A 20,976-nucleotide genomic window follows, 5' to 3' on the forward strand; every position below is an offset into this window, starting at 1 on the left:
AAAAGTTTGATAAGAAAGTGCGTTTGAGATAAAGTTGGTTAAACATTTATTCCATTTGCCTGCTTGGAATGATAATGTCTTGTAGATTCAGCACTTCAAGGATGGAAAGGCGAACAAGTAGGCACTACGTGTGCAAGTTGTGCCTGAAAATTCAAAATGATGCGATAGATAGATTGGGGATGAACCTGTTATGGTTTTGAAGCAAAGGCAAGCAAACTTAAAGATGACCCTTGCTTCCTCAGGCAACCAATGTAGTTTTTTTGTAATACGGGCTTACATGATCCGATTTCTTGAGACCGTAAATGAGACAAACGGCAGCATTCGGAACAATTCTCAGTCTTTTGATGGTTTTCTCGAAAGATCTCAAGTATATGTAGGCCAGTGGCAAAAGCAGCAGCCTGTTCAGAAGGTTCAGAATGAAGTTCCACTCACTGGCATAGTAAGGGGGGTGTGAGGGGGGCGGTCCACCCCAGACGCTGGCACACCTCCTCCTCTCTGCCCCCCTGCCTCATCCCGCTCCTTCCCTTCCCCCGTCCCTCTAGTTGATGTTCTTGCTAGCGGCGGTCAACAATGTGCTCCTCGCGATCCCGTCGGCTCTCCCGCTGACGTCACTTCCGGGTGCAGCGCACAGGAAGTGACGTCAGAGGGTCGCAAGGAGCACACTGTTGACTGCAGCAAGCAAGAACGTCAACTAGAGGGATGGGGGGGAGCGAGAAGAGGTCAGGGGGGGAAGTGCCCTAGCTGCCTTTCACCTTCGCTAAGCCACTGCTTATTAGACATGTAAGATGTTGGCCATTTTGAATAACGTTTGAGAGAACATCTCAGGTCATCATTATTTGCTTACTCATGGGACCTTTACATTAGAGCTGATTTGGTTAATGCTTAAATTATTGTTGAGAGCGAAAATGCTACTTTGGTATGTGATTGTATTAACTGCTTCCGCAGAGGCCACATCCCCAGTACACAGTTGCAAACACCAGTACAGCCTGGGATTTTGCTTTGAAGACAAGATATACTTGAGAAAAAGAGAGGAAGGGAGAATGAGACAGGAAGAGATGGGTCTGTTGTTCTTGAAGAAGATGAACCCTTTGCAAAGTGATACCACAGTATTTGCTTGATTAATTATAATGCAGGAATTATCCCCAAACAGCACAGATTCATTGGGCCAGATTTATGCGACCACGGGAGGCTGAATATCAGGCCCACGAAGACTTCCTTTTATGGAAAAGTCCTAAATATGTCCAATAAAAGGCAGCATAGCATAGAGCAGGGGTAGGGAACTCCAGTCCTCGAGAGCCGTATTCCAGTCGGGTTTTCAGGATTTCCCCAATGAATATGCATTGAAAGCAGTGCATGCAAATAGATCTCATGCATATTCATTGGGGAAATCCTGAAAACCCGACTGGAATACGGCTCTCGAGGACCAGAGTGCCCTACGCCTGGCATAGAGAGACAAGGAGAAACTGGGAGATAGACTGAAAGGGCAGAAATAGATGTGAAGGAAAGAGAAAAAAAAAAACATAGAAGAAAGGACAGCCAAAGGGTAAATAAAGGCAAGTACTTACATATTCTGTGTCTGCTTTGGAGTCATAGTATTCAATATCTTCTTCCTAGGGAGAAAAAACAGAAAGGCAAAAGTTATTGACACACAGAGGGTTTAAAGAATCCCAAACAACAGCCTCCATCATTCACTGTTTCAGTTTTTCACTTCTTTCTTGACAAATAAAAAGTCATTTTGCTTGCTTTGTATTTATCGCCAATTGCCCCCTTTTTTGGGGGTGGAATCAACCCGGTGACTACAGACAATGCTGCAAAGAGCCAATCAAAACGTTATCTATTAAGATGAGCTATCCAAGAAAATGGTGCAGGATGGTAACATACTGTGACATTCCTGTCCGCAATCAATTCTGTTTGGCCTGGCGGCTCTCGTTTTATGTTATCACCTATTATTCTGTCTACTTGTTTGTACAGTTCCGCATTAACTGCAGCCATCCTGTAAGGCTTTATCCGTTATTTGACACAGCTGCTGTTTCATCTTCCTCAGGATAAATTCACACTGAGCAAATTTATATAAGCAAAAAATATATGTTATGGATAAAGTGAGGAGTAGCCTAGTGGTGGCGAAGGGAGTAGACTAAGAACGAGGGAAACCAGGCCTCAAATCACACGGTGGCTGCCTGTGAGCTCAGACTGTGAGCCCACTACAGACGGGGAAATACTGACTGTGCCGGCATGCAATCCTCTGTGAATTACAGCTGAAAAGGCACCAGTTAATTCCAAAAGCAAACACTTTTGAACAGAAATCTGGAAAGGGAAAGCCAATAATTATTGAAGACTGCATGATTCAGAGAAGGGACTCTACAAATGATACCATTACAAAAAAAAATAAATAAATGAAAGTATAGTATCTCAAAAGCAAGAGAATACTAAAAGCTTGTTTCATATTATCTGAATCAATTGCTAGTAAGTGGGTGGTGAGAAAGAATAACAGAATACATTCAGATATCTGAATGCGTGGATTCTAAATAACAAGACTGTATTATTATCACTATTGCCAGTCTTACAGATGACATGCTAGAAAAGTCAGTTGCCTGGGCCACATCCAGCCCATGGGCCATAATCTGACAGCCCTGCTATATACATTTCCCAGCCAGCTCTTTCTAAGTGTGCTGAACTGAAGCTATGGCCTACAAGATCCCCAGGGGAGTGTCTTAGGGATCTGGCTAAATGGAGTCTTAGGTCACTCTCAATGTACCCCAGAATGCACTGGGAAGGAGGCCTAAGACTCTGGTTGGCTCAGGTGCCTAAGGCCCCTCCTATAGGCACCTAGGCCAATCAGGGCCTTAGACCCCTCCCCAGTGCGTCCCAGGATGCACCAGGAAGGGGAAAGCTCGCCATTTTGAAGAGGCAGGCCTGCCAGCTAGAGGAATTTGGTGGGGTTCGGGGTTCGGGGGGTCATATGTTCAGGTAGATGCGGGCAGGAGGGAGTGGGCATCCATCCTACCGGGGAATGTTTCGGGGGTGGAGGCAGGAGGGAGGGGCATACCTCCTGCCAGGGATGTTCACAGGGGTGGGGGTGGGAGGGTGTTGCCTGCAGCAGCCGCTGAGCTGATTGTGGCAGGAGGATTCTTTAACCGGTGCCTAGGACATAAGCACCGGTTACAAAGTTGGGCAGACACGATTCTGTATAGGATGCCAGTGTGTGATTCTCAGCCTCTGCTGACATCGGCCTCCTATACAGAATCAGGCCCTAGGTACCCTAATCAAGGAGACCTAGTGATGCCTAACATCAGAATCCACACACAAGTTTTTAAAATTGCTTTAAATAGCGTGGTAATTGTACCAATTTTTAGCCAATCAAAAAAAAAAAAAAAATTAAGTTACCATGTAGGACTATTAGGAAACCTAACAATGTCTAAGTCGAGGCACCAAGCAATGCTGAACGATGCCTACCTGAAAAGTACATAAGCACATAAGCATTGCCTCTGCCGAGTCAGACCATAGGTCCATCATGCTCAGCAGTCCGCTCCTGCGGCGGACCCCCAGGTCAATGACCTGTAGTGATCTATTACTCAAGAGCATTTTGTCTTGTATAGTAACCCTCTAATTGTACCCCTGGATTCCCTTACCCCTCAGGAATTCGTCCAATCCCTTTTTGAAACCCAAAACCGTACTCTGCTCAACCACCCCCTCTGGAAGCGCATCCCAGTACAGGCGGTTATGGGTGGAGAATAGGCATGGTTTACTTAGATGTCGCTAGGCATCAGAGATATCCTGGCGCCTACCTCAAGGATACCTACGGACGCCTAGTCTACTCAGGTGCTGCATAGATGTGATTCTATAAGAGACACCTAGCGGTTAATTGACAACCATGTGGAGTGGTACCTATAAAGTAGGCACGCTTAGGTGTCATTTATACAGTAGAATCCGGCTCTTAGAGTCTATATTCTTCATGTCTAATATTTGGCACATTTTCTTGAATCTACAATACCACCAAATATCCTTACACACCGACTCAACACTATTTGTGGGTGGAGTGAGAGTGGTCCCTGGAATTATCTGATTAGTGACAATATTCAGTCTGCTAACCGGATACCACCAAAAAGGCAGTCCTAACTTAATCCGATATGGCCTTTTTAGGCATCAAGCCTTTTTATTCGTTTCCCCCTTTATTTCTATTGACTGTAGTCTAGCTCAGAGTTTTTGGTTCACATCGCATTGTTCTATTCATAGCCCCTCCCTCTTGTTGATCAATCCTGATTCTGTCTTTTGTCGTTTATTGTTTTGTCAATGTGATTGTCATAAGAAGAGCCATACTGGGTCAGACTAATGATCGATCCAGTCCAGTATCCTGTTTATAAAGGTGACCAACAACAACGAAGGAGACCAGATGGTGCTCAATCCACTTATTAATAAACCAGACTCGACATGATCGTGTTTCGGCCCAAAAGGCCTGCCTCAGAAGTCTTGATGTTAATGAATAAAACCATAGGTGTATGAATCCATATGTCCAAATTTTACAATAAGATCTCTTTTTAACACCAAAGTAGTGGCTGGTGGCAATTTTTCGCTGTACTCGCCACCAGCCACTACTTCAGTGCCATGTATAGAATTTGCCCCGAATGCTATAACTGCAGTTCCACATGGATTACCATATTTAAAAAAACAGAAAATCCCAGACACATGACCCCACCCCATTTCACCCTCCAGCCTCACTCCCACAAAGCTTCCTCTCGTTGCGACGAGCTCCGGCCACAACTGGAGGACTTGAAGTATGCGCGGATGTGTGCGACATTATTCACGCTTGCTCAGAGGCCCTCCAGATGCGGTCGGAGCTTGAAGGGGCTTTCCAAGGCCCGGACAAATGCCGGGTTTTGGAAAGTCTGTCTGGGAGCCCGGAAAGTCCTCTACAAAGGGAACATGTCCGGATTTTCCCGGACGTCTGGTAACCCTAAGTAAGTCCACATTTACACCCCTAACATTAGGCGTAAGCACATAATATCAGCTGAAAGCCTGGTGTAAGTACTCACCCCTGACTGTTGGCACTTAGACATGTAATTGCATGTATCCCAGAACATATGCACACAAGTCCTGGGCATGCCCCAGACCTGCCTATGTCCTTCCCTGGTCCACATCCCCCTTGCATTTGTGCACTATAGATTTTGATCTCACAGTTTTTTAGAATACTAAGATCAGTTGGTGCATAACTGCCAGTGCCAATTATTGCTAGCTAATATCAATTAACAACTCAATCTTATATTAAGTTGCACATGCAACATTGTACCCTAAGTGCAAAATTGGGCGCCGGACTTTATAGAATTAGGGAGTAAATGCTGAACCATCTCATCATCTTTTTTGAGGCAGCTCTCTCCGTCTATCATAATGTTCCACTGCTGTCTTCTCACAATACATAATCGAGGCCTAGCTACTTGAAAAGCCTATTCTGTTCTTACGCACCCGTCAGATCACTTCATTCTTCATAACAGGGGATGCGCCAGATTCTGCCATGATAAAACAGGAAGTAGCACATCGTTCATCTTTTTCATACGTGACAGCCATAAGCTTTGAAACTTAATTCCTGCAGATTTGCATGCTGAAGACCAGTATTTCACATCAGGATAAGCCTGACAACATCTGTTCTAGCAAGCTAAATAGCGTCCATGGACTTGTTTGCTTCTACTTCATGTTGTTTAAATGTATTATGATTAATTGCATTGTGCATAGAGATGTTTCTGAAGCACATTATTGAACTGAATAAGCTACACTAAATCAAGCAACAACTTTCCTTCCAAGGCCAACAAAATGGGCCTCACTGAGACAAATTATTACCAGAGCACGTATGACCATATTAAGATAATTAAATTCAAAGAAATGGCATAACTGCCAAATTAAGTATAACTTCATAAATGTGCATTCAAAGAGATATAGAGGGGCTATTTTCAAAAGAATATCTAAGTCCATGTTTCCCGCAAAACGTCCAAAGTCAGAAGCATCCAAGCAGCCATTTTCAAATGGCGAACCACTAGATGTCCAAATATAATTTGGGGGGAAAATCGTCTACTTGGACGTTCAGGTTGCCGGGACGTCCAAGCCACCAGAAAGTCCAAAGTTAAACTCCATTTTCGATACAAAAAACATCCAAGTTAGAAACATCCAAATGGTCTGCATTTGGACTTAGGAGGGGCCAAACTTGTAATGGACTGGCTACCCAGTCATGCCAACAGAGCTGTGGGACACCATAGAGAGCACTGCTGTGAATTTCACATAAAGAGTACCCACATATACATCTCAGCATAACCCCCTTATAACTTCGAGTGATCCCCCAAAAACTCTCCTAATAACTACGATACCCATCCGTCTACCACCCCAATAGCCCTCATGGCACATACATGACAGTAGAGTAGGATTTTGGTGGGCTCACACTTTCCATCATAAATGTACTGGTTATAGTGGCTTATGGACCTGGCTTCTTCTCTTTATGGTTCACTAGCCCACTTAATAGAATAGGCTACATAAGACACCTGTGTCTCTCCAGCACATGAAACCTCAGGAACTTCCTATGAGCCAGAAATATGCAAGCAAGTCTCTGTCAAATCCAGTGAGGCCAGTAATTCCCCTGGCACCAGCAAGGCTATGACCAAACGCACTTTGAGTGCTGCATTTGACCAACTTCAGATCCAGGATTAGCCTCAAGTCATCTGAGTCTTTCTTCTCTACGATTAAATATATAAAGTATCTGCCCAGGCCTGATTCCTCGTTCAGTTCAGTTTCTATGATTTGAATATTCATGACAATCAGTATTAGCCAATTTATTCTTTGCTGTGACAATAAACCAAATAGGCTTCAAATATCAGACCAACAGAATCAGGAGGTCAAGCCCTGAACAGTATACCCTAGGGCATCTAATTCCCTTGCACTGGCCTTGCTGGTAAAGCCGTTCCCAGGGAAGCTTAAAATCTAAAATTTACCTGGAAGATAAAATAACGACATCAAGATCACAGAGGGCCCAAGTAAAGGGATTGCGATTTGCCCCCCTGACTTTCAGCTGGCCGCATTAATCATTAGGTATTCCTCACTCCTCTGCCCACTATTATACCCTAAAGGAGAAGGATTGTTGGGCAAGATGCCAGCAAATGATTCTGGCTTTAATATTTTCCATGTACTGTAGATATTTTAAGGAAGCATTATCAATGTAAATTGGTTTCCCAGGTAGTAATGATGGAGTTTTTTGACAGCCCATTTTATGTCAGATACTCCTTTTGAGAAGTGAAATAGCTTTTCTCCATTGGAAATAATGTTCCATTTAGAAACAGCACCAGGTGTTCTACCCTATTTCTCTGTTTGTAACAAGATGGCTTCCACTCCTATTTCCGAGGCAGCCATCTACAAGAAAAATTGCCATTGAAATCAGGTCTGTAAAATATAGGCTTACCAGACAATTTCTTTGACTGATCCTAAATACTACTTCATATCCAGGGCAATGTTCAAGCTAACGATTGAATAGATACGCACTTATTTGCTGAAATTAACCTGCCAAATGCCGCGTGAGTGGACCGCTGAGCAGGATGGACCATTGGCAGCGGCAATTCTTATGTTCTTAGTGCTTTAAACCGGTGGTTCCCAACCCTGTCCTGGAGGACCACCAGGCCAATCGGGTTTTCAGGCTAGCCCTAATAAATATGCATGAGAGAGATTTGCATATAATGGAAGTGACAGGCATGCAAATCTGCTCCATGCATAGGACTAGTCTGAAAACCCGATTGGCCTGGTGGTCCTCCAGGACAAGGTCGGGAACCACTGCTTTAAACAACAGGCAATAAAATTTGGCCTTTCACTGGGAGTCAGTGTGTTTTTAGGCAGGCTGTGGTCATATTTGTTCATGGAAAAGATTAATCTTAGTGCTGTATTTTGTATAGTGTGCAACTGTTTTATCTTTGATGCCGGACATGGCAGGTACAAGATGTTGCAATAATCCAGCATTCTCAAGGTTAGGGATTGTACTAGGAGACAAAATCGTGGCTCCTCAAAAAAATATGCATATATGACTTAGGTTGTGCATTGTTATGAAGGATTTTCGGTCGACGTTGCTGATCTGTCTATAGTGATTCCTAATGATTGTAGTTTAATATTTAGGGTATTGACAGTGCCGATAATCAAAGCGGCTTTCTGGATGTATCCAGGGACATTTTAGGCCTCTGAACGCAACTTTGTGCCCAGAGATAAAAGGGGTGGTTCGGGTGATATTGGACCGACCTAGACTTAGTCCTGCAGGGATAATCAAGGTTCAAGTTTTCATTGACATTTGGGCCAATTCTAAACTTTATGCCTTACTCATAAGGCCCTTCATCTCAATACACCATTTTTCTTCGCTTACAATTCCATGCACTCCACATTCCTCGTTTCACACTAATTAGTTCTACCAGCAGCTCATTACGAGTCTACAAGAAACTCTGTTTTCTTTTCTCTTGCTCCCAGACTTTGGAATGATTTGCCTGCTATTATAAGAGCAGACACACCATTCATCAGATTCAAGGCTTTATTAAAACCACACTTATTTAATTTAAGATTTGGTGTGAAATCTCACCTTACATGAAACAGAGGACAGTTCTGCCACAAAGGCAGAGACGGCATCGCTTTGTTCCTCCTGTATTGTACTGTGCAGAATTGCCCCCTCCCAACCCCTTCCCTCTTATGGCCTCTCAGTGATACGAATGAGTACTTTCCTCTCAATTTCATGGAGTTCCTTTCCTTGTTATTATTTATATTAGAAACATAGAAGATGACGGCAGATAAGGGCCATAGCCCATCAGGTCTGCCCACTCTACTGACCCACCCCCAAGTCTACTATCCTAGGGATCCCACTCCTGGTGACAGGTTCCCTTGGCTTAACCCTCTAAGGGATCCCACATGGGCATCCCATTTGCTCTTAAATTATTGCACGTTGTTTGCCTCGATCACCTGCACCGGGAGCTCGTTCCAAGGATCAACCACTCTCTCGGTGAAGAAATATTTCCTGGCGTCGCCATCAAATTTCCCGCCCTTGAGATTGAGCGGATGCCCTCTTGTGGCTGAGGATCCTTTGAGAAAGAGAATCTCTTCTTCCATCTCTTCTTCTATTCTCTTCTCAAAGGGTCCTTTGAGAAAGAGAATCTCTTCTTCCATCGCTCTGACCTGCGTGGCCAGTTAAAGGCAGTATATCAGTTGAAATAAATATAAATTTCACCCATCCCCACGTCCTACTAGAATTTAATACATACTCATCCATACCTGCTAAGATCCAGTCTATCCCTACTCATCCCTAAAATTAATCTCCTCTATCCCCATCCGTACCAGCTAGTACTTATGGTTTTGCAACCCTCTGTTTCATCCTGACCCCAACGGCCTCTCACAGCTTTTTGGGTGGGATTCACTATTTAACCAATGAGTGTTCCAAGCCTAAGACTGGTGTTCTGGCTGCCTCTCTGGGCATTCCAATTGTCTCTATCAATGCATTCCAAGCCTCGTTCAGGCATCACTAGAGATTTTGACTACACTCCCGTGGGAATCTTGTACAAACGGCCTCCATCCTTGTGGGCACCCTGTGCCCACTTCTTCCATCTCAACTGGAATCCTGTGGGTTCTGTAGGATTCCCGCAATCCCCATTCCCTTGCATCTCTCTAATGAGTAGGCTTGTCATTAGAGAAGCAGGCAACAAGCCAGGGACACCAGAGTTCAAATATATGATAGGAACATTTTTGGGAACCTCTTCCATGGCCAACGAGCTCTAAATCAAAGTAAGGAAAGAAATGCAATTTTCCTTTCTGTAACATCTGCCTTAACTTGATATGGTGAGATAACCAGGCACTAGTCTGAATTTTGAACAGTGCCCAGTTAACTTCTGGGTTTGCGGTTATTCCCAGATATTTAACCCCAGGTGGAATGCATGCCCCAGCATCGAATATCCGGAGTTAGTTCAGCCCTTTGCTGGAAGCCGTATGCCAGCTTATTACCACCGTGGGCTGAACATCGAGCCCCAAATCTCGTTTGCATTTGTTTTCTTTTTTCCTATCGTATTCTCCATTCAATTTCTAATCTTGGCTTTCTCTTCTTGATGATTTATGCTACTTATCCTTCTCTCTTTGCATGCATCTCTCTCTCCTAAGTTTTTTAAAATTTTATATTACCTTTTCCCATCAAACTTGGCCCTTCCTATATCTTGCTTCTCTCTATCACCTATATTTACTTTTTTTCACCTCTTAATAATTTTGGTCCATTCCCCCTCTCTACTTGTTTTTTTTTTTTTTTAATTTCTTCATATACTGTACACTTACATAAAATACATATGAGAAGAAACTTGAAGATCTCAATATGTATATCCTAGAGCAGGGGTGTCAAAGTCCCTCCTCGAGGGCCGCAATCCAGTCGGGTTTTCAGGATTTCCCCAATGAATATGCATGAGCTCTATTAGCATACAATGAAAACAGAGTACTTTTTCTTAATTTTAATTATCTTACTTAATTGGATATCTTCTGTATCTACTGTAAACCGCTTTGAACCTCACGGTATAGTGGTATACAAGAAATAAAATTATTATTATTATTATTATATTGAACACAGTATTGAAATTGTAGATCAGGTCTGAGGTTCACCAGCAAAGCTGTATATAACATCTCATTATGGAGACAGGAGTGGGTACTGTAGTGCAGTTTTGAGTTGCCCTGATTCTGAGATAGGAGGGGAAACTGCAGGTAGAGGCCTACTGAATTTTGGGTTCACGATGCTGAATCTGGCCCCAACTCATTTTTCTGCCTTTCGGTTTCAGCCAAAGCCTACGGCCATGGTTTTGGTTTCGGCAGAAGCCAAAAATTTGTGCTTTGTCCCATTTGCCTCCCTCTTTTCCCCTTCCTTCAGGAGTTGCCCCTCTCAGGCCTATCTTACAGTCTGTGGTGGTCTAGGGTGTACTCAGGGCAAGAATAATCTGCAATTGCTCCTGGCTCTGCTCTCAAAATGGCTGCCATGACCTTTAGTAGCAATGTGCTTTTTTTTATTCCGGATTGTGTTATCAGACTGGTTTAATGCCCAAAGTGTTAACCCGTGTCTAGACTCCTTTACTATGTTATAGTAAGAATCAACAGCATGCTTTCCTTTAACTAAATACAAAACAGGAAATATCTCAGTGCTACTTTTTCTTCCTTGTTATTTATTGCACACCCGGGCCGGACTTGTGGGTTGCCATCTGATGTCAGGTTTGAGGTCCACTGTCAGAAGTAAATGAAGAAGTACCACAGCAAAGGAAGAGGGCAGAGACTGTTTTGGCCTCAGGAACGCTTGAAACAGATTGCTTTCTTATTTCAGCCTTTGAGACTAATACCAGCGAAAAAAAAACAAACTTTGGAACCCAAAAATTAAGTGCCAGATTTTCTTCTTTCAATTTCTCCTTATTATAAAAACCTAGTCATTAAGAGACTACAGTTATTAATTATCTGTGATTTGTTGTGAAATGCTTAGGGGGGCTTTACAACAACAAGCAAGGAAAAAAGAGAAAATGCATTCAGCTCGTAACACTGTCTCTTTCCTTGCGATTCCTCTCTCCGAGCAGTTCTGCCCCTTTCACTGAGTTTTTTGGCTCCCCAGGTTCTAGCGGGAAGGCAGCCATCTGCAGTTCATAATTAAAGAAAGCCCCAGGAGACCCGTAACACAAACGAGCTAATTTCATGTTTAATGATCTTTAATCAGAAGTGAGTGGGACTAACAACAGCCATCCAGAAGGTGCTTTGTTATTCATTTTATCTTTCATCATCTTCATGAAGCACAACTCCCCCCCCCCTTCCGACACCGCTCTGACACAGAGTGGCCGCTCTCCTATGTAGAAACGCTTGAAAGAAAACGAAAAGTGCTCCCTCTATGAAGTTCTTTGTCCCCAGGATGTCAGCAATCCCCTTCACGGATAGCGGTGTGGTGTAAGGTAGACAACTAGATATGCCACGCATATTAATCAGATGTATGCCAATGCAAGTGACATTCTAGGGCAGTCAATACCCAGCGTTCAATGATGGCAGGGGATATGTACAAATACCTGCATGTAATTCAGTGCAATGCATAATTAAATATCACTACTGTTGAGATTCTGATAGATGTATGCATGCAACCTGCACAAATATTCCCGCAAATGCCAACCTAAACATTTATTTTAGATTTATTCAGCTCGTCCTCCCAAAAGGAGCCCAGAACGGGTTACAAGCGTACGTACAGAGTATGGGTAGGACAAACTTTAGTGAGAAATACAGACTTTATAGCATTTACAGTATAGACATAACATACGGACTTAGTGGACATAGGGTGGATTGAGTTGCAGCATTTTCAGTGTAGATATAACATGGAGGTAAAATAGCAGGTGGGTGCATCTTTATTGTTGGAGAATGTGGTAGTAATTCTGGTTATATTTGCGGCGGCATGCGAGTTTTAGCGAGATTCCGTCTAGGTGGTGTCTTTGAGATCCATCCATCAGGGGTGTAGACGCGGGTCGTTAAGGAGCTGGGTTTGTAAAAAGGACGATTTCACGGCTTTCCTGAAGTTTCAAAGACTGTCTAGTGATCTAATGGATGGAGGGATGATGTACCATAATCTGGGTATGTAATGAGGATAAGAGCGTCTTCTGGCCATCTCAGACGTGAGTGAGCGGATCAGCTGTTTTTCTGTTTGAGATCTCAGTGATCGATTAAGGACATAAATTCATAGTTTTGATGCTAAGAAGCTTGGTGTCATCTTGTGGATAGTCTTGAAGACTAACACCAAGGCTTTAAAGACGCATCATTTTTGGATAGGCATCCAGTGCATGGATGATAGTGCAGGGGTGACATGGTCGCGGAAAACCCAGGTTTTTTAAGAGTCGGATTGCGGCGTTTTGCACCCCTTGGAGACGGGAGAGTGTTTTTGCTGGTAAGCCCACTAGTAGAGCGTTGCAGTAATCTAGGTGGGATAATACAAACGTGTATAGGAGCTGGGCAAAATCGCTTTGTGAAAAATAATCACAGATGCACTTTAGTCGGCGGAGGTAATAGAAGGATGAAGACACTAATTTTGATACATGGTCTGAGAGCGACAGGTTTGAGTCGAGAATCACTCCTAGGCTGCGGACATTGTCTTTGGCTGTGAGAGTTTCATTTCCCCAAGAAAGAGATGGGCGGGGGTATGTGTATCCAGAGAAGTTTTGGTTTTGATACACTGAGCTGTAGTTGAGCTACCTCAGATGCACAGTCACAGGGTGGGGTGGGGGACCATGGGGGCCTAGGCTCCCTCAATTTAGGTTTAAACCCCTGGCTAGCAGGGGGTCCCAATCCTCCATTCACTGCCTGCATGTTCCTTGGGTGGCAGTCACCAATTGCATTGTCCCTCCCCATCACCATACATGAAACTGAGTTAAGAGAGAGGCCTGACCTTATGCACATGCTTAGTTTGGGTGAAACAGAAAATGCATCAGGTGGGGGTGGGGCCCTTGGTACAGCAGCAGCATTGTCCAGGGAACATGCAGGCCACGGGTGGTACAGCACTTCTGCTTGCGGAGCTCGGGGACCACTGCCAGCTTAGGTATGTGGGGATGAGGAGGCGGCGAAGAGCAGTGGCAAGGTGAGGAAACATTTTGTGGTCAGGTCTCTCACTCCCAAGAACTAACATCTGTCTATACCAGTGTTTTTCAACCTTTTTACACCTATGGACCGGCAGAAATAAAAGAATTATTCTGTGGACCGGCATCGGTCCGTGGACCGGCGGTTGAAGAACACTGGGCTAAGTCGTGGGCCAGACCCCGCCCATCTCTACCCAATCTCCACCCCAGACCCCGCCCACATAATAATACTAATTGCATCTTGCATGTCCCATGCCTCATCTGGAAGCCTTCCCTTTGACGTTGCAATGTCAGAGAGAAGGCTTCCGGTTCAGGCGCAGGATGCCCGAAGGAGCCACTGCCCGTGGCTTTGTGCACTGAATCAGTTAGGAAGAGGGAGCTGGCTCAAAGATAACGCCGCATCGATCGCACTGTGGACCGGGGGTTGAAGAACACTGTTTTGGGCCTGATGCACGTGCTGGCCCGGCAGGAAATTTCTATGGACCGGTGGTTGAAGAACACTGGTCTATACAATGTCATCTTAGCTGCCATGTGCTTGCTCATATTAACCCTCTAATGCAGTGTCCCACAAACTTTGTCGAGCCAAGGCACACTAAACATAGTGGCTGCGGCTCGAGGCATCCGGAAGTGTGCGTGACATCATTGTGTCGAAGCCCGCGCATGAGTGAAGGCCATCCAGACAGACCCAGAGCCACAAGTGGGGGAGGGGGGAGAGAGCAGCAGGGAAGAGGGCTGGAGAGGAGAGGCTCTGGTGACGGCCGATTGCCTACCATGAAAGGCAAGTCCTGTAGGCAGTCAGCCGGCGCCTCTCCTCCTCCCCAGTGTGTCGCGGCACACCTGAAATCTCAGGAGGCACACAGTTTGCGAAACACTGCTCTAATGCAGTGATTCCCAACCCTGTCCTGGAGGAACACCAGGCCAATCGGGTTTTCAGGCTAGCCCTAATGAATATGCATGAGAGAGATTTGCATATGATGGAAGTGATAGGCATGCAAATTTGCTTCATGCATATTCATTAGGGCTAGCCTGAAAACCCGATTGGCCTGGTGGTCCTCCAGGAGAAGGGTTGGGAACCACTGCTCTAAGGTACACACATAGTACAGTCATACTTTTACAATATTCACCAAACTAATCTGCTGCATTTTCTGCTAAGGCAACACAATCATGCAAATGATATAAAAAAAAGAATGGGGCTCATAAAACAAATATTTCTTTCAGTTCATTGATTAGGCCAGGGGTGGGCAACTCCGGTCCTCGAGGGCCGCCATTCAGTCGGGTTTTCAGGATTTCCCCAATGAATATGCATTGAAAGCAGTGCATGCCCATAGATCTCATGCAGATTCATTGGGGAAATCCTGAAAACCCGACTGGATGCTGGCCCTCGAGGACCGGAGTTGCCCACCCCTGGATTAGGCTGTCAATTCATCCAAGGGCCTACAGCAACCCCATTCAACACTGAACTGCAATACATTTTTGGCACACTTTGCAAACAATCCCCGTCCCCCCACCAAAAAGCACTTTTTAGCACAGGCCGGCACGCTGAACGCTCTGCGCTGTTCCCGACGCTCTAGCAAGCTGGCCTGCGCCAAAAACCACTATCGCGGTTTTGTAAAGGTGGGAAAATTAAAAATCTCTGCCAGGGTTTACAGACAATCTCGCTCAGTCTCCTGTCTGTCAACCAGGATCACACAAACTTGTCCTTTCCTATGGACATTCAGTTGAGGAGGGGCTGGGGAGGGTTTCAATGGCTGGAATGGTTAAGATGGAACAATTTACCAATCTATCTACGTGGTGAAACCTCATTAGAAAAATTCAAAAGCACATTAAAATGCTACCTGTACAAAGACGCACCCGGCAAAAGAAAAGATGTGATAGTAATAAAGACTGCAACATAAGCAATATCATCAACTCATTTCTTAGAATTGCAACAGAAAGTGAAACGAAACAAAAATCCATACGAAAAAGGAGATTATCGCTGAAAAATAGCTGGAAAGCGATGACCACAAATGCTCGCAGTCTAAGCAACAAAGTTCATGATCTGCAAGCCCTGATGTTAGAGGCAGATCTAGATATTGTCGCTATCACAGAGACATGATTCAGTGAATCACATGGATGGGATGCAAACATACCGGGATATAATCTTTTTAGGAAGGACAGAGATGGTCATAAAGGTGGAGGAGTAGCTCTCTATGTAAAGATCAATATCCAAGCGACCGAAATGCAAGGGACCTGGGGAGAGGAAGAAGCGATATGGATCGCTCTGAAAAGAGAAGATGGAACTTCTATCTACATGGATGTAGTCTACAGACCTCCGACTCAATCGCAGCAAATTGATAAGGGTCTGATTGTGGATATCCAAAAGTTTGGAAGGAAAGAGGAGGTTCTGCTGTTGGGAGATTTCAACCTGCCGGATGCGGACTGGAATGTTCCGTCTGCGGAATCGGAAAGAAGTAGGGAGATTGTGGATGCCTTTCAAGAGGCTCTGCTCAGACAAATGGTGACGGAACCCACAAGGGAAAAAGCAATATTGGACCTGGTCCTCACAAATGGAGAGAGTATCTCTAATGTTCGAGTGGGTGCTCACCTGGGTAGTAGCGATCATCAAACGGTTTGGTTTGATATAACGGCTAAAGTGGAGAGCGGCCGCACGATACTTAAAGTCCTAGATTTCAAACATACGGACTTTAATGCAATGGGAAAGTACCTGAAGAAAGAGCTGTTAGGATGGGAGGACATAAGAGAAGTGGAAAGACAGTGGTCTAAGCTGAAAGGAGCGATAAAAAATGGCTATGGACCTTTATGTGAAGAAAATCAATAAAAACAAGAGAAAAAGGAAGCCGATATCAAGTTTCAAGTTTTATTGGACATTTGATTAATCGCCTATTACAAAATTTCTAGGCGATGTACATTAACAAAATAAAAGTATTCAAGAGACTAAAATATAACAAATATTGACAAATTACACATTACACTTAATATAAAACCTACATGAGGGGTAAGGAATAGCATAAAGTTACACTGTGGGTTCGGAGAAAAAGGAAAAAAACAAGAGGGTAGGTTTAACTATATCAGAACACAAGCTAATCTGTCTTTAAAGGAAGTGAACGCTATAAAAATCAAAAGACTCTTTAAGTAAGTAATTTAAAAAAGATAAAACAATAAGTTTCAAGCCTATATTAAAAAGCGTTTTAGGTCAGTCAGAAGTAAAAGCATCTTTAAATAAATACGTTTTTAACAATTTTTTAAAAGTTGTGATATCCTGTTCCATTCTGATATACTGGGGAATTGCATTCCACCATTGTGGCCCCATTACTGTAAACGTGTCAGCTCTTCGTGTACCTATGATTTTCAGTGACGGTACTGTTAACAGATTTTGTTCCGATGATCGTAATGGACGTTGGGTTGTGTAAGGGATTAATGATTTTGAAATAAATTGTGGTTCATTGTATAATAAAGTCTTAAAGATGAGAAGCATTGTTTTGAATAGAGTTCTGTGACTTATAGGTAACCAGTGAGCGTCTTTGAGTAGTGGGGAGACATGATCATATTTTTTTGCATTATATATTATTTTTATAGCAGTATTTTGGATGGTCTGTAATCTCCTTTTTTCTTTTTGTGTAATATTAAGAAATAATGCATTACAGTAATCTATTTTCGATATAACAAAAGAATGTATTAGAATCTTTAAAGATGGTAAATTTAGAAATTTGGAAATTGATCTAATCTGCCGTAGTTTAAAGAAACAATTTTTGACTATGTGGGAGATGTGATCATGGTAAGTCAGATTATCATCTAAAAAAACTCCGAGTATTTTCACAGTGGATACTAGGTTAAGAGTAATATTGTTAAGTACAAATGGTTTTGATAATAGAATGTCTTTTTTCCAATTAAATAGCATAGTTTTGGTTTTGTTAATATTTAATGATAATTTATTTGAGGTAAGCCAGTCTTGTATTTGTTCAAGTTTGTAATTGATGGAAGAAACTTCAGTGGTATTATTTGGATCAAGAGGATGAATTAATTGTATGTCGTCAGCATATGAATATGGAATAAAGCCTATGGATTGGCAAATTTCTAATAGCGGTGAAAGAAAAATATTAAAGAGTAACGGGGACAAAATTGATCCTTGGGGTATACCAAATGTGGAAGTGTGGGGGGCGGAAACTTCATTATTAAATCTAACAGAGGATGAACGGTTGGAAAGATACGATTTGAACCATGCTAAAACATTCTCGGTGATTCCTTTTTCTGCAAGCCTATTGATGAGTAATTCGTGATCTATGGTATCGAATGCTGCTGAAATGTCTAAAGAAAATAGTATTACAGATTTATGATGATCCAGGAAGTATTGTATATTGGATGTTAAACCTAATAACGAATATTCAGTGTTATGAAATTTTCTGAAACCAGTCTGATTTGGATGCAAAGCGTTTGTGTTCTCAATGAAGTCAGAGAGTTGATTGAAGATCCATTTTTCTGTTAATTTGGCTATAAAAGGTATATTAGCTATCGGACGATAGTTGGATAAATCATCAATACCATTTTTGTAATTTTTAAGAATGGGGGTGATATATGCAGTCTTCCATTGAAGTGGAACTGTAGAAGATAGAAGGCTCTTTTGAATGAGTGACAGTATGAAAGGACCGAAATGTAGGAAGTGTTTTTTCAAATAGAAAGGTGGAATGATTTCAGATTGGGAATTTTTTAAGTTTACTTGTTGTAATAATGAATTGATATCTTGTAGGGATGGGATTTTAAAGTTTGAACATTTAGCTATAGGTATAAATTCTGTTTGGTCAGTAGTAATGCAATTAATTAATGTGTTTTGGGAAAAGGAGTTGCGAATATTATTTATTTTTTGTATGAAAGCATTAGATAGTTCTTGAGCTTTTAAAGTTGATCTTTGAATGGAACTGTTTATTGTATTTTTTGGATCGATTCTTTTTAGAATATTATAAAGAATGGAAGAATTCTTTGCCTTTTCAATTTTTTTGGAGTAGTATGATTTTTTTGCCTGGTTTATTTTTGTCTTATAAAGTGAAACTTTTTCCCTATATACTTGTAAGTTATCTGATGTTTTATTTTGTCGCCATTTCCTTTCTAGCGAACGTACTTGTTGTTTAACCATATTTAGATCTGCTGTAAACCAAGGGTTGATGATTTTACGAAGTGAAATGGTTTTTGATATTAATGGAGATACTATATCAAGAAGAGACGTCAATGATGAGTTCCAGGCCGTTAATTGATCTTCTATGGAATCGGGAAAAGAAGTTATGATATTTAAGTCCAAAAATGAAGATAAATCTGTATTGTCCAGCTTATTAAAATCTCTGACTGTAATGACCTTGTTTTTCGGTAAGAGTTGTGTAGGACTAGGACTAGGTAAAAAATAAGAAAAGGTTATGAAGTAATGATCAGACCAAGGGATTGGCAGAACTGAAAGATTCGAAATGTTCGGTTGCTGGGAAAACGTGACAAGAATATTATCAAGTGTATGATTAGCTTTGTGTGTCGGGGAGTTTATTTGTGGTTTTATATTGAGAGGTGTGAGAATGTTTAGAAGATCCCTAGTATTGGAATTGTAAGGGTCATCAAAATGTATATTGAAATCACCTAGGATAATTGGGTTGGTTGTTGATGAGGAAAAATCAAATAAAAGATCTTGAAGAAGAGAAAGTTTATTTGAACTTATAGGAGGAGGAACGTAAAGTAAGAGAAAATCGAATTGGTTATTAATGGTATCTTTTAGGTGAAGGAATTCAATTGAAGCAGCTTTTGGGGATTGATCACATAATTTTAGAGTATTGTTCTTATAGATGACAGCAATGCCTCCTCCTTTTCGGTAATGACGATGGTTAAATATATAGTTGTAGTTAGGGGGACAACAATAGGAAAGATAAGCTTCCTCGCCTTCTGAAAGCCAGGTTTCTGTGATAAATAATATTTGTAATTTATTTTTAACAATGTCGTCTTTAATTAAATGATATTTATTTTTAATTGCTCTTACATTGATAAGGCCAATTCGCGTATTGTTTGAATAAGGTTTTTCTGTATTATTGCAAGTAATGGGAATATTTAAGAGAGAAGAATATAAAGGGACAGTTGTTTTGTGTGTTTTAGGGCGATGTCCCCAAAAAGAAGGAATATTGTTATCTGTTTTTTCTGTTAGCATGATGGAATGAGTGTATAGGATAAGATCAGAATGATGATTGACTTTAAAATAACCGCCTATTAATACCAAAGTTAATATACAGAGCATGTATAGTATTGTGGTTCTTTTACTGGTGCCATGTAATGTAAAATTTATGGCGCCCTCTGGTTGCGCACGAAGGAGCGCACTAAGGAGCAGGATCTGCGTGCGCCGCAGAAGGACCGAATATATATGTCATCAGCTGACCTGAGAGGGGGAGGTGTCCGGCTCGCCGCCGCTGCGCGGCGGCAGAAGAAGCAGTAAGGCTAGATAAAAAAAATTAAACAGTAACTAAAACAATTAAAACAATGAAAACCTTAAGATTTAAGCATAGAACATAAGTTAAAAGCAGAGTTTTAAGGTGCCTAGTAGCTTGTGCTGTGGTGCAGTTGAAAGCGTGCGCCGCAGAAGGACCGAATATATATGTCATCAGCTGACCTGAGAGGGGGAGGTGTCCGGCTCGCCGCCGCACAGCGGCGGCAGAAGAAGCAGTAAGGCTGAGAGGGGGAGGTGTCCGGCTCGCCGCCGCTGCGCGGCGGCAGAAGAAACAGTAAGACTGAGAGGGGGAGGATATGGTTCTCCAACCTAGTGGCTGAGAAAATAAAGGCGAAAGAGTTGGCGTTCATGAAATATAAAAAAAACCCAAGAAAAGGAGAGCAGAAAGGACTACAGGGTGAAACTGAAAGAAGCCAAGAGAGAGATACGTTTGGCGAAGGCACAGGCGGAAGAACAAATGGCTAAAAATGTAAAAAAGGGAGACAAAAATTTTTTCAGATATATTAGTGAAAGGAGGAAGATGAAAAATGGAATTGCTAGGCTAAAAGATGCTGGGAACCAATATGTGGAGAGTGACGAGGAGAAAGCAAATGTGCTAAACAAATACTTCTATTCTATGTTCACAGAAGAATATCCTGGAGAAGGACTGAGATTGTCTGGCAAAGTTACACGAGAAAATGGAGTAGATTCTGCGCCGTTCACGGAGGAGGGTGTTTATGAGCAACTTGAAAAACTGAAGGTGGACAAAGCGATGGGACCAGACGGGATCCATCCCAGGATACTAAGGAAGCTCAGAGAGGCTCTGGCGAGTCCTATTAAAGACTCGTTCAACAAATCTCAGGAGACGGGAGTGATTCCTGGGGATTGGAGGAGAGCGGATGTGGTCCCTATTCATAAAAGTGGTCA

The 20,976-nt window shown here is 42.6% G+C and overlaps 1 protein-coding gene across 4 annotated transcripts in view; it reads right to left on the reverse strand.

Annotated features, from left to right (window-relative positions):
• Window positions 1-20,976, reverse strand: part of CACNA2D2 (calcium voltage-gated channel auxiliary subunit alpha2delta 2) — a 1,199,719-nt gene that overhangs the window by 430,074 nt on the left and 748,669 nt on the right. For all 4 annotated transcript variants that reach the window (XM_033926190.1, XM_033926189.1, XM_033926191.1 and 1 more), the window contains one exon: window positions 1,566-1,610. In XM_033926190.1, coding sequence (XP_033782081.1) covers window positions 1,566-1,610 — 45 coding nt within the window. The remainder of the gene's footprint in view (window positions 1-1,565; window positions 1,611-20,976) is intronic.

The sequence above is a fragment of the Geotrypetes seraphini genome, chromosome 17 (assembly GCF_902459505.1).
Source record: "Geotrypetes seraphini chromosome 17, aGeoSer1.1, whole genome shotgun sequence".
NCBI classification, from domain to species: Eukaryota; Metazoa; Chordata; class Amphibia; order Gymnophiona; family Dermophiidae; genus Geotrypetes; species Geotrypetes seraphini.